Source organism: Chelon labrosus (genome assembly GCF_963514085.1).
Source record: "Chelon labrosus genome assembly, chromosome: 5".
In the NCBI taxonomy this organism is placed as follows: Eukaryota; Metazoa; Chordata; class Actinopteri; order Mugiliformes; family Mugilidae; genus Chelon; species Chelon labrosus.
In genome coordinates this window covers 13783567-13797924 of record NC_140341.1, presented here as the reverse complement: position 1 = coordinate 13797924, position 14358 = coordinate 13783567, and the positions used below count along the sequence as shown (strand labels likewise).

The following is a 14358-nucleotide window of genomic DNA, read 5'->3' as shown; positions in this document are numbered from 1 at the left end:
CTTAGTCTGGTATGACTTGCAAAACTCAGATGCTGTCTGATTTAATTTAACGAGAATTTTTTTATTTGTCAGTTTGATAAATAATTAACCTGCATCCCCTCACATGAGTAAGCTGGCGCTACGTCTAGTCGCTCGCCGTGCCTCAAAAATCTGACTTGAGTTATTACCGTTTATATAACTGTGTCTGCTTTGCACACAATCAGGAAATACAACAAGTGCAACATGCATGTGGGGCACATATTCAAATGGCAGCAGGCAGAGGCATTTGGTTGTGAAAACAGCGACACGCAAAGCAGAGTGGGCTGTGTGGTTACGTTGTAAGTGTGCGCGAAAATATTGTGTGACCTTTCAGTAGAGACCTTTTGCATGTGATTTGCATTCCTTTAGCATTTAAGACCGTGGGAGGGCAGAAATAGTGTCTATATTGAGCTTGGTGTTTGGTGGTTGCACTGACTTTTATAGTGTGCGTGGTGTGAGGTGTTACACTTTGTCCACCAACATAGTCATAGCTGTCTTTTTGTCTTTGGTCTTCTTGTGCTTTGCAGGCAAAACAGCCACAGTTTCACTGCGTGATAATTATGGGCAGTTTACCTGTCAACATGAGAGAAACCCACACAAAAACACACCAGCTTTAGCGGCTGTAACCTCTCCTAATGACCTGGGCTGTGTTTTTCTCCTCATCTTGACAGTCAAAATGGAACCACCGCAAGAAAATCCCAGTTAGCTTCAAGCTACGGCTCAGTGAGTGGAAAAGGTGAAGAAAGTCACACACACACGCGCGCGCACACACACAGCATTACTGAGAATCAGGTTAGGTCAGTGTTTGCATGCCTGACAGCGTACAGTGATATCTGACAAACAAATCAAGAATCAAAAGTAGGTTATCATAACATTTTATTGACACTGCATGATCCAGCACTGCATTCCTGTCGCCTAGCAAGTTCAGACTCTGGAGCTTGGTTCAAAGCTTGGATTTTTACTCACATACAGTAATTTGACGCACACAGCACATGACATGATCACTAGAAAGTCATAAAGCCACTGTGACCGGACTGACTAGATTGTAGAGAACATATTTCTTTAATGACACATCGATCTTGACCTACTTCATCCATGTATCAGTAACGAACAAATGAATAAATGCAGCTGAAACAGTAAATCAACTAGTCAATCGTCTTAATTAAATTAACAATTAATCAACAACTCCTTTGATAGTCAGTTAATAATAACCTTTTTTTAGGTGAAAAACCTCAAAACTTTCTGCTTCAAAGAAAAAAACAACATTTAATCAGGAAAAAAAATGGATGACTAACTTAAAATAAAAATTATGAAAAAGTATAAAAAGTGTAGTATAGTATTTTTTTAATGGCGTACTTTAAGTAAAATTCATTGAAAAATCTATTGATATAAATTGTATTTTAATGTAGTGAATAAAGTATTTTTATATATAAAATAGAGTTGAATAGAAAAGTGTTGGGTAAACAATGAAAAAACATCTATCCGAGGAACACCAGTTGCTTTCTCTTTCTCTTCCTGCTTGCAGCCGCGCGCGCAGCCTTTTCTGCTGCGCGAGAGCGAGGCAGCCCGCGAGCAACAGCCCGGCACAGGGAAACATCACGTGGTGACACATCTCTACGACTGACGTCACCGTCCCCATCTCCAAGCAACCCCTCCATCAGCACTCGCGTCACCGTGCGCCCGAGCCGCGCTGTTGCCCGGCAACCCGTGCCTTGCGCTCGGGTCCGGCCTTGCCTTGCACCCAGCTCGGAGCTCTGACGCGGGTGTGACGTTAATAAGGTGGGTATCAATTTGTTATGGTGGCGGAGGGAGGGAGGGAGAAAGGAGGAGGAGGAGGAGGAGGAGTTCCCCCAGTGAGTGCCGAAGCCCTCCGCTCTGCATTCCGGCGGAGCTCACAGGCACACATCGGCCGCAGCCCAGTCCCGGGCCCAAAAGACTTGTTGTCTAAAGTGAAGACGAGAGGAAAAAGTTGCTCCGCGCGTGTTTCCCGCAGTTTTTCCTCCTTATTTGCGCAGTTGACCCGGAGCTCTGGTTGTGGAATGGTTTACGTTTTGTTTGAGAGCTGTCTGAACTGCGAGAGAAGGTGGTTTATGTCTTTTTAAGGTAAGACTAAACGCCCGATAACACAAATTTCACCGCTTAATATTTTCTAATGTTTCATTCGGTTTTAGTGAAGCCGGGTTCTCATGTATTCTACTTTCTGTTCCGTTCTATTAGAGCCTTTTGCTTTCTATTCTATTCTATTCTATTATTTATATTTTATTGTACTATTTTCATTCAAGCGTAAAATAAAACACCTACATTTTCTATTTTACTTTTCTCACTGGAATTAACTTTTTAAACCAATCAGTTTTAAAACCTCATTTAAAAATGTAATAGTTGTTGTACATTTAATTTGAGAACAGGACTGCGAAGAAATTTTTGACTGCACCTTACTCCCATTGATCATATATATATATATATTTATTTATTTATTTAATGGTGTTTAGAGATCATACGCCCTCAGCAATGAATGCTGTAATGTTAAATATGCAACCCTCTGCAGGTACTAGCCTTAATTCATCCCAACGCCGTAACTCCTGGTGCAACATGGTGATCATGACAGAGAGCAGCCGGGTGGCTCAGTCCACCCCTGCCCAGGGGAGGCCCCTGCAGGTCGGCTTCTATGAGATCATCCGCACTCTGGGGAAAGGAAACTTTGCAGTAGTGAAGCTGGCCAAACACAAAGTCACCAAAACGCAGGTCAGCAGCTCTTCTCCTAATTTGCGATTACTCGACAATGCACCTCATTTATTTAAATTTTTTTTTGGACTAAAGAATTTTCTGACGTCAATTCTCTTCTCAGGTGGCCATAAAGATCATTGATAAGACCAGACTCAATCCATCCAACCTGGAGAAGATTTACAGAGAAGTGCAGATAATGAAGCTGCTGAACCACCCCCATATCATCAAACTGTACCAGGTGTGTACTATTGTTTAATCCACCTTGCAGTGTTTCTTTTTGCCGTGCATTTGTGCTGTTCAGTCGGCGTTACATCCTCGCCGTTGCTGAACGCTCAGAGTGGTCTGTGCTGGCTCCACGTCTGAATGCGTGCATGAATATTGAAGAAAAAGGCTCTGGTGTGGAAAGATTTGCAAAGCCGGGGACAAATATTGTTTTATTGCAGAGTGCTGTGCGTCATTATTACAGATATGCAGATGCAGCAGTGTCATTGTGTGAGTGTGTGTGTGGCAAAAATAATGGGCATTTGTTATCAAAGTGGTTTATACCAGCTTGTGGTTTTGAGCTGATACTCGGAGTAGACTGAATCATAAGTATAGCACACCAGCATTAGTGCAATCCCTTTTGACCTCTGTGTGTGTGTGTGTGTGTGTGTGCGCTGCAGAAAGAGAGAGTGAGAGTGTGAGTACACTCATAGGTACCAGTCAGCGCTAGGAACAATGCGTTTCGGAGATTTTTTTTTCCCAGTTATATAATGGTGGAGTGATATGGGGAAACAGCAGCCGGGGAAGAGTGCTGGCTGAGGACGCGTCCACAGCTCTGAACGTTAAGACCAATTAGCACCTGTTAAAGCCAAGTGCAATGTGTCTGTGCGTCACGTGAAGGCCTCCTCACAAAGCGCTGCTTTACTCCTAATCAAATCGAAGTCTTAGTAGACAAAATCCGCTTTTTCCCACTCAGCTGACCTCCCAAGCGCTGTGGCACGCGTCTGGCAGCAAACAAACAAACACACACCCACGCAAACAAACACACAGCGCCTTTTCCTTTTCTTTCTTTCTTTCCTTTCCTTTTTTTTTTTTTAAAAAAAATGTGGTCTTTTTCTGTGTCCCTGTGTTTAGTCATGTACTTTTTTCCCTCCTTGCATGGATTACTTCACATCCGATTTTAAGCAGCTGAGCAGCTCTTACTGTGAAATCATGTCTGGGCTGTAGAAATGAGAGCGTGACATTATTCCCGGGAAGCCCCAACAATGTTTCCCCTCATGCACAGTGATAATCTAAACTTCTTGCCCCGTATTACGTGGCCGTAAACTAAATATGTTTCTGTTGGACCGGTAGTTGAGCAAATTGGGCAATTTCAAGATGGAAATGATTATGAATCGAAAATGAAAGTTACTGTTTGTCACAGCCCTAGTATTATTTTTTAACATAATGAGTATGTGTCAATATTAAATTAAAAAAAAATCATGTTTTATTCCTTCATTAGTCAAATGAGAATGAAGACATGTATTTAAAAGCTTTTCCAATCAGGGGATGTTAGAGTAGATGCGGTAATTCTGTGTTAGGGAATATTTAGAGGTGCGATAAAATGAATTTATAAAATAGTTAAATTGGTTTAATTCTCAATGACCTCGGTTTCATTTAGACATGAAAGCAGAGAGAGACGATCAGACGCCAGGTGTTAGAGGTGACATCAGCGCGCATGTGTCTCCGTCCCGTGTGTTAATTTCTCCTCGCCCCTTGGCTTTTCTGAGGTGATGCTAGTCAGATGGTCGGTAATTGACGATAGTACTAGGCAACCCTCCCACGCCGCTGCAGCACCTCTTGGTCTCCTTCCTGTACGAAGGGGGGAGCACGGTGGCATGAGACGGTCTTGTGATCTCACGGCTACATCCTCTTAGTGTCTGCGCAGTTTTTTGGGAGCGCTCTTGAGACCTCTGGCCTGATAAATCAGCTGCTGCTTCCATTCTCTCGCCGGCCTCATGGGAGGAAAAAAATGCATTTTTTTTTCCTCTGTAGTCGAGGATCAATGAAGCCTCTCCCTCTCTGTTTGTCTCAGCCTCTATTCGACCTTGTCAGTCGCACACTGCCCTGCTGGCCACCGGTGGGGCGGTAAGTATAGTTCAAACCCACATTGATTTGTTTTGAAATCTTTTTTTATACTCGCAGCTTCAAAAATCTACTTTGTGGCGAATACGGATGTTAAAGTGTTAATCTTTCTTCTGGGATGGCCTGAGAGCCCTTGACGTGCCGAGCCTGTTTTTCACAGCCGTGACGTCAGCTGCACCTCAAGGTGACTGAGCCCCAGAGAGCTGCCCTATCTCACAGATAAAGACTACTTCCCGCTTAGAGACATGTGTGTATTCAATCACTCCCGCTCACATTTCTGAAAGGAGCCTGGTGGCTGAAAAGAAGTAAGGTTCACCAGTCAATGGAATTTGGTGACATTCAATTCAGAGTCGGCCGGCGGCGTTATCCAGACAGGGCTTTGTCATCTGATAAATTTGGCTTTGTTGTGGAACCTTTCAGCTCAACTGCTCTTTTCCCAGAGGGCTTTCCTGGGAAATGGAGCTCCAGCAAAGGGCTGGGAGCTGCTTCTTTCCGTCCCACAGAGTGTGTTGTCCCTTCCCATAAAGTGCGCCGGAGTTATTGCACGTACTCTGTTTTTCATACACAAGATGGGAACCATGCGAACGGCTCGTGTGAAGTCTTCCGTCAGTTTCCTGGAAATAAGGAGATAGGGGAAGTTTGAAATTCAACACCGGCATCCGGCATCCAACTCGTATCTAGAAAACATTCCCGGGCCGTCTGATCAGCTGGGTCCCGTGTGTGAATGTTACACATCTTCCTTTTGGGCTTGTGTGACGTGTGTAAACATTTTTTTAAGACATGATAAAAATGCTTGCAGGAAGTCGCTGACGTTAGGATTATGCAAGAGGGCATTTGATGGAAGGGCAGGGTGTCAGCTTTTTCTGTGAAGGGAACGCGGACACAGAGAAATATGAAAAGGGGAATTTGATGGTTAGAAAATGTCTCATTCCTAGAAATGCATACCAGAACGGCTGCACTGAGACGTTGTGGAACAGACTTTACTCATAAATATAGTCATCATCGCCAGCTGTGAATGACCCAGTTGTTGTTTTTTCCTTCTCTTAGGTCATGGAGACCAAAGACATGCTGTACATCGTGACAGAGTATGCAAAGAACGGAGAGATGTTTGGTGAGTTCACATTCAGTCCCTTCGCTCGCAATTGTGAATGTAGGCTAAATCAGATGATTGTGACAGCCTTGACCGGTGAACGCCACAATGCTTCTGCCTCGCATGCTGACTAAAATATCCTCCCCGCCTCCCTCCAGACCACCTGACCTCAAACGGACGTATGAGCGAAGACGAGGCACGAAAGAAGTTCTGGCAGATTCTCACGGCGGTGGACTACTGCCACCGACACCACATCGTTCACCGTGACCTAAAAACCGAGAACCTGTTGCTGGACGCCAACATGAATATCAAACTGGCTGGTACGTCTGCCATTTACCGTTACCATGGTTACTGCTTTGATGGCAGGAAGCTGATGTACAATGAGCGTTAGATGCTCCTTCGCTGCTGTTTCTGTGTTATTTTCCTGTTTTTGGCCCGAAGAAAGTATTTGCTGCTTTGGGACTGCTAAACCATTCATGTTAAATTACTGCTGTGCAGACTGTGTGCTAATTAAATGTGAATAATCCACCCGTTTACCAAGAGTAATGTCAACCAGAAGAAATGGATTTAGCACACAAACAGACGTTCTTGCATGAAGAAAGTTTATGGCTCCACTCTCAGAGGAGTCAGAGACAACTGATCTTTTGTTCAAGAGATGTTATGTTAATGATCTGGCCCGCCGATGTCTCTGAACGTCATGATCGCAAATTGCATAAGACACTGTGGACAGTTAATAGTTTGCATTGCAACGCCTGAAGCTTCTCACACTGGAATGTAAAACAAACAAGTCTGAATAACAAACTTGTTGTGCATGCCTCTTTATGTCCTGCAGACTTCGGATTTGGAAACTTCTACAACGCAGGGGAGCCTCTGTCCACATGGTGTGGCAGCCCACCTTACGCCGCCCCTGAGGTGTTTGAAGGGAAAGAGTATGAGGGTCCTCAGCTGGACATTTGGGTAAGCTCATAACAAAGAAATTGAGTCATGTTTGTTGAAATAGTGAGGCAAAGCAGTGGTTAAATTGTCCTCTTTTCTTCACAGAGCCTCGGTGTCGTGCTTTATGTCCTCGTCTGCGGCTCGCTGCCTTTTGATGGACCCAGCCTTCCTGCACTCAGACAGAGAGTCACAGAGGGGCGATTCAGAATTCCCTTCTTCATGTCGCAAGGTGTGCATTACCCCGACGATCCGTCCCAGCAGTTACCGCTCATTACTAATTCAGTGTAACTTTCACACAGTCAGAGACTAATTAGTTGTTTGTGTCCTGCAGACTGTGAAAATCTGATCCGTAAGATGCTTGTGGTGGACCCGGCCAAGAGGATCAGCGTGGCCCAGATCAAGCAACACCGCTGGATGCTGGCTGACCCAACGGCCGCCCACCAGACCCTCAGCCATTCCCTCACGGAGTACAACTCCAACCTGGGCGACTACAGCGAGCCCGTGCTGGGCATCATGAACACCCTGGGGATCGACCGCCAGAGGACTATCGAGGTGACTGAACAGATAAAAGTTGCAGAGATGGATGTAATCTGTCATTACAAGGCAGAGAAAGTAAACAAAGCGGCAAACTCACTAATCCACCGCTCTTCTCCGCAGTCTCTGCAGAGCAGCAGCTACAATCACTTCTCCGCTATTTACTACCTGCTGCTGGAGAGAGTGAGAGAGCATCGCACGCAGCAGCTGAGCCGCCAGTGTGGAACCTGGACCCAGAGACCCAGGAGCACCTCCGACTCCACCGGCCCAGAGGTCAGCACTCCGACTGCTGCAAGCTCAAACTAGTCCTGATCGAGTCCTCCACCTGAAGTCTAAAATACCCGGTGCTTTCTGCCTGCTTCTAGGTGATCATGGAGTCCACCGACAGTTTTAGAACGACGGCGTTTTCAATCCCAGCCAAAAACACTCCTCCTGTGTACTCGGAGGTGGAGTGCGACCAAGGCGGATTGTTCCAGGTAAACTGCGCTTTTCTTGTTCTAACTAACAGACTGAATGTAAATACTGCGTCCTGCTCTGCTATCATTCAGTGGTTAACCGTCTTGCTCCTTCTCTTTTCAGCGGGTGGTGTTTCCAGTGGAGGCCAGTCTGAACAGATTGCTCTGGAACCGCTCCATTTCACCCAACAGCCTGCTGGAGACGAGCATCAGCGAAGAGGTGCGACCCAGGGACCTGGAGGAGGAGGAGGCAACACAAACTCTTGGGCCCCTGCTCCCTCCCACCACCACCTCCCGCAGACACACTCTGGCTGAAGTTTCGGCTCGTTTCCACCAGTGCAACCCTCCATGTTAGTATGATATGTTGACAAAACACACATCAATCAATCTTCATTCTGCCAGCTGGACAGAATTTAACACCATGTCCTGTTCCTGTAGGTATAGTGGTCAGTCCCTCTGATGGCGCCTCGTCTGACAGCTGTCTGAAGTCCTCATCCAGTCCTGCCCCCAGTTTGCAAGCTGCTGTGGGCGAGATGTCAACACTTCTGGCCTCAGGGGCTGAAGGTGGAGCTTTGCTGCCTGCCGGAGCCCCACTGGCTCTCTCCTCCCACCTCCTGCCCCAGGCCCAGGGCAGCCTGCCCGCTGCCAGCTTCCAGGAGGGCCGCAGAGCCTCTGACACCTCCCTCACACAAGGTACGCGAACACGATCATGGAATCGCTTCCTCACTTATCTCGCCCGTCGTTTTATTCTCACATCTGCTGTCACATTAGAGGATCAAAGGAGCATTGTGTAACTCGTTCCCATGCCTTCCTGCAGGCCTCAAAGCTTTCCGCCAGCAGCTGAGGAAAAACACACGCACTAAAGGGCTCCTGGGATTAAATAAGATCAAGGGTCTGACGAGGCAGGCTGTCCCACCAACCTCCTGCAACCGTGGCAGCAGAGGGTCTCTGGGTCCGGCCTTCTCCGAGCACCGCAGCATGCTGGAGGAGGTGCTGCACCAGCAAAGGTGAGACACACTGAAGACACACTGTTTTTAGACGTATTAGATCACAAGTTTTGTGAGAGAGAGTAGAAACATTGTTCTCCTTTTGGGCTTCTGGGAATACAAATATTCTTAGAGTGTGGTTTTAGGTCTTTCAAGGAAACAGCAAGAAGCTCAAACAGCTGGTGTTCAGAGCGGGTTTGGGAGGGTGCAGTTGTCTTGAACAGATGTAGATAGATGTGGAGCCTGATCTTCTGTCTCTGTGTTCCAGGATGCTCCAGATCCAGCACCAACCTCAGCCTCAGGTCCAAGCCGCCCAGGCAGGCCCTACCCAGAATCCCCTGCTCTTTCTGGCACACCAACAGTCACCCTCTCCTCCACCTACTACCGTGTTTGCGTCCTCCCCCCTGTTCGATACCCCAACCCAAACCGCCCTGGCTCCTCAGCAAGCCGCGGTGGGCCTGCAGCACGGCCCCTGGCAGCAGCCCCTCGAGACGTCCTCCTCTGGCTGCACCTCTTCCTCCTCGCCCTGCTACTCCTCCACTCTGTCCCCCGTGGCCTCTGCCGCCTACCTCCTCGAGGCTCGTCTGCACATCAGCCAGCAACCCCACCCTCACGCCTTCACCGGCTTCCAGCAGCAGCTCCACTCTGCAGCACAAGGCCCCTTCACCATCCTGCCCAAACCGGCGGTGTGGGGCATCGGATCGGCCTCCCGCGCAAATCCTGACATGCAGGAGCTGGGCCTGTCTGGACAGCAGCAGCAGCTCAGTAGCTGCGTGATGGTGAAGTAAAAACGTCAGAAGTGACTCGACGTCGAGCCCGGAAGAAAAGAGAGCAGACGTGAGGAAGAACAAAAAAGCAGATGCAAGACTGTAACAACATGAGGTACACATGTGAGAATGTGTCCGGACACGTGTTTTTGAATCATATAAGCTAAAGACTAAGCAATAACCAAACTCTGGAGGAGGCGTTAAATCCGTATCAAACAGCCAGAGAAGCAATAATGACTGAAAGACTCTTCTCCAGTTCTCCGTTTGACTTGAATGAAATGAGAGCTGGCGTCAACCAACATTTATTTCTCACTGATGCTGTCTAAGTTAACGTTTTGATTCCTTTGAAAACAGGAAAGCTCCTTCTTCCTCTTCCTAATTATTATTGTTAAAAGTTCTCAGTGATTTTTTTTTTTTTCACTCGCCTGGACAGAAGACCAAAACTCTTTCTTTCCCCCCACCCGACATTGTTCGCCTTCCCGAAGAGACTGATTTCTCTGTAGCAGTGCAATGAACATGCAGTATAGTGCCCTAAGCTTACAAACGTTCACTGAAGGAGTCGATCTGTACTGAAGCTGTGAGTTGTTTTTTGTTTTTAGCTACGCAAACGCTGCTTTTACCTCAAGCTGCAAAAAAGACTGCTGCGACTCCTCGTCAGCCAAAACGGAATGAAGACAGTGTCTCGCTGATTGAGCAAAGCACAAAGGTACATCCGTCAGCTTGGTAGCACCTTACGTGTGTGGATACGTGTCCATATTCCCTTCATGTGATGAGCACCTCCTTGTCAGATGCTTTTACTACCTCCTCAGGCAACAAGGCAACCATTTGGAAACTTCGGAAAAACCTGCAAAAACCAACCAGAATATCAGAGGAAAGCCGTTCTTTATTTTTGTTTTTTGTTTTTTTTCACATGGACAGAACAAAGACAGTGGGAACAGTGCAATATTTTACTTGGGAATAAGACGGAAAGATGAGGCGCCACATGACATGGTCAAAATTACGTGTATATTTGCCTGAGGTTCGTTTGTTTCTCACCTGTAGTGTGTTTGACCTTGCTGTGCTAGCTAGCTGACTAGAAAAGGTACTCGTTATGTAACCCGGTAACATGATGCTGTAGTGACCTAGAGGAGAGAGCCTCGAGGAACTCCAACGTGCTCTTCCTCCCTGCCGGCGCGCTCGTAGTTCTCTTAACCGTAAGGAGGAATTTGGGTTTTACCAAAGTGCGAACAGCGCAAGAGATTGGTGATCTATCAAAGACACACTACTGACGTTTCACTTTCGAATGCTGTCTCAAGATGTAGCGCGGTGGCTAGCTGCCATTTTCACACGATCTCCTTAGCTTTTGTGAGGAAAACTCCCGCCGCCACCAAAATCCTTATGCTACGCGTGTTGTTATTGATTATCTCTAGCTGTTACTATCAGGACCATGGTAGTATTCATTTTTTTGTACTTTTCTAGAAAATAATAAGAAAAAAATGATCAAAAAAATAAATAAATAAATAAAAAGTCAGAAGATAGCAATACCATGTTGTGCAGGAAGTTGAACTTTCTTCTGTTGCCCGTAAAGTGGGTAGATATAGGTAGACGTGACCTGCAGCGAGCTGATCAGTTCAGATGACGTATTACAAAGCTACAAGAGATGTGTAATAGTGTTAGTTAGTTCTATCATATCTGTGAAACATCTTGTAGGGGAGCAGTGTTTATTTTTTCCAAACCTGGATCTTACTTGGGAAGGTGTTGATATTTTTCTGCCCAACAGTTTTTTTTTTGGTTGATTGCACTCGCTACCATCACTTGTGCCTTTATCTGAACAAACTCCCGATCCGAAACGAGCGACGGGCGGCTCCATTACCCGCCGCTCGCTCGCTCGCTCGCTCAGACGCCCCTCCGATGCTTTCTTTGACCTTCGAACTTGCTGTTTAAACCGTAGCAAGGTTTGCACTTTATTCATATTTCTTATTATTGATTTTTTTTTTTTTTTTGGGTTTGTTTCTCATGGTGTATATATAAAAAAAGAAATCATAAAATTATTAACACTAAGACTCTTGATGCAAAATCTCTGAGATGACCCTTTTGATAAACTTTGGATAACAAGAAGTATTTCATGTTTTTTTTTTTTGTTTTTTTTCCGATTTGTTACTTGACTGTAAACATGAACACGTCTTTGTGTGTGCGCATGCCTGTGTGTGTGTGTGTGTGTGAGAGAGAGAGTGTGTGTGTGGATGGAAGAAAACAGAAAGAGGTAGAGAAGGAGAGAAAATGTTAGCTCCGCAAGAGAGATTGTTTATTTATGTGGCTATTTATTTAAATAAAGTTCACTTCCTAAACAGTCGGTGGTTGGATGTTTTTGATAGCGGGAAGCGGGGTTTGTGCTCAGGTTCAACACACGGAGACTCAGAAAACACTTCTTTCTTTCTTCACTCCATCAGGACGATTATCGCCCCTGAACCGCATCTGAACATAAACTATTATTTAACTGTATGTACATTTGTTTAATCTTATACTATGAGAAATACACACTGAGTCGATATACACAGATCAGGCACAACATTATGACCACTGACAGGAGAAGTAAATTACATTGACCATCTTGTGACAATTTAATGCTCTGCTGGGAAACTTTTGGACCTTGCATTCGTGTTACTTATGTCACTTAGACACGTGCCACCCACCTAGTCACAAAATCGGTTTAGGAACAACTCAGAAAACATGAAAAGCAGCACAAGGTGTTGACCTGACCTCCACATTCACTAGATCCCAAACTGATCAAGTATCTGTGGGATGCAGTGGAACAAGTCTGATCCACAGAGGCCCCTCCCTTCAACTCATAGGACCCAAAGGCCCCCACTAACAATATTCTGTTACCAGACACCACAGGACACCCTCAGAAGACCCATGTCCATTCTCTGATGAGCCACAACTGTTTTGGAGGCACAAGGGAGACCTACGCAATATTAGGAAGGTGGTCATAATGTTATGCCTGATCTCTGTACATCTTTAATACTCATATTACGGAACAGACCTGAACAGTGACATTGAAAACAGTTGATGCAAAATCACACAACACAGACGTCCACTATTTCGCCGGCCCTCCACAACGCTTCATGCTTTTCCCCTAAGTGATGATTAGGCACGCTGGTGATGCACAAGCACCCTGTGCTAATTCAGAGTGATGCTGATGATGCATCAAACCCTGATGACCCTCCTGCTGGCCGGTTATTCATAAATCCAAGAACAGACAGGTGCCTGACGTGTGACAGGAAAGGCAATGTGGGAGTCAAGTGACGTAACAGACAAACGAGAAGCCAAACTCAGGCCCGAGCCAAGTGAACTCTGCTGCACTCCTCCACCCTCCCTGCTTGCTCATTATTTCCAGTCAGATAAGACGGCAAGAAAATGAGGCAACTCTATTTAAATTTCAGCAGACTGAAAGGTGTTGATTTGCTGCTCGCTTCGCGACACAGATTGACGGTGTGAGGGGCCGCCTCGAACATACACTCGGCACACATTTACATGCGTGACATATGGCCTGACATTTGGCATGCGGCCGTCAGGGAGCTGTTCGTGAGGTCTCAGCTTAAAAGGAACGATGTCCAGCTGCCGCAAACGTATCAGTCAGCAGCGGCTGCCTGTCTCACACGTAACCATGTATTAGCCAACAAGCCGTTTGCAACATGCTCTCAAAAGCACAGAGGTTGTGACCATCTGCTGCATGTTTCATGCATGACATGCGAAGTTCACAGACCCTTTTCATGCGCAAAAGTCATCCTCACCACAGGATGAGCGAGAGAAAAAAAAATCTGCAATGTAAATCTCTGAATGTTTCATAGACACGGTCTTGACGTCAGTCGCTCAATAACAGGAACTCAGGTACTCTCAGGTGCTGTGTTGAAACGGTTTTAGTTGCAGTGTTTATATGCAGAATGCAAATGCCTCGTTTACATTTAGCTCACTAGGACGTCACACTGCAGGTGTTTACAAAGCAATTTAAAAAAAGTAGAGAGAGATGAGAGACTCAGCAGCATTCAGAACAGGTTCAAAACGGTTTCTGTGTATGTACCTTCATATTGAAAAAAGTAGCGCTTAAAAAAAAAGCAACTGGACTTGTAGAGTATGTTTTTTTTTGAGAAGAGGTTTCATCCGAGTAGCTTCTTCCGTTCTTCATACCGCAACTGGACAGCCAATATGTCTTATTTCTGCAAGTGCCTATTTGCTCTGTTAAACCATTACCGTCTGATCTTAATGTTATCAGTACAGCAACATGTAAAAATCAGTGAACCCAGATTTGAGCCTTGCGGAGCTCCACTATGACCAGTTCAGCAACAAAGACAACGCCTTAACTGATGCAATAGACTTGATTAGTTGACGGGACCTAAAGGAGGAAGATGGCGGGATGAAAAGATTCATAGAGATGGAATGAGAGAGGCTGAATGTCTTCAGACAGGGAGCGATGTTAAGGGTGGGGGGAGGTGTCAGAAAACCTTGTCCTTCTGGTTCCTGTAACGCAATGGGGAAGAGGAAGCAAAGAAACGAGAGGGATGGGGAGGGTTTGGTGGCGTAACAGAGAGTAGAAATAGAACGACATGAAGCTTGTTCCTGAACTTAGTTATATTAACTTCATTTCCTCTAAAGAGGAATTCTGGTAATCAGTATGCATTGTGAAAGGCGTGCTTTCACTTGCACCACTGCAGTGGCCACGTCAGTTTCTGCCACTTGACTATTCAGTATAGATATCAGTAGCA

The 14358-nt window shown here is 45.9% G+C and overlaps 1 protein-coding gene across 1 annotated transcript; it reads left to right on the top strand.

Moving 5' to 3' along the window:
* The first annotated feature begins 1899 nt into the window (after positions 1-1899).
* sik1 (salt-inducible kinase 1) lies at positions 1900-11948 on the top strand. Its single transcript, XM_084544264.1, has 14 exons — positions 1900-2121; positions 2564-2760; positions 2864-2980; positions 5896-5959; positions 6097-6258; positions 6771-6895; positions 6980-7103; positions 7206-7426; positions 7532-7681; positions 7774-7884; positions 7988-8213; positions 8302-8556; positions 8681-8870; positions 9118-11948. The coding sequence occupies exons 2-14, from the start codon at positions 2608-2610 to the stop codon at positions 9635-9637; spliced, it is 2418 nt and encodes an 805-aa protein (XP_084400390.1). The 5' UTR covers positions 1900-2121; positions 2564-2607; the 3' UTR covers positions 9638-11948.
* Positions 11949-14358: the final 2410 nt, after the last annotated feature.

What these genes read in the sequence shown, in the direction of transcription:
- sik1 (XM_084544264.1), top strand. Translation starts at nt 2,608, where the DNA reads ATGGTGATCATGACAGAGAGCAGCCGGGTGGCTCAGTCCACCCCTGCC. An exon ending in ACCGCCAGAGGACTATCGAG is followed by an intron (nt 7,427 to 7,531) that starts GTGACTGAACAG and finishes TCTTCTCCGCAG; the next exon opens with TCTCTGCAGAGCAGCAGCTA. An exon ending in CCACCAGTGCAACCCTCCAT is followed by an intron (nt 8,214 to 8,301) that starts GTTAGTATGATA and finishes CTGTTCCTGTAG; the next exon opens with GTATAGTGGTCAGTCCCTCT.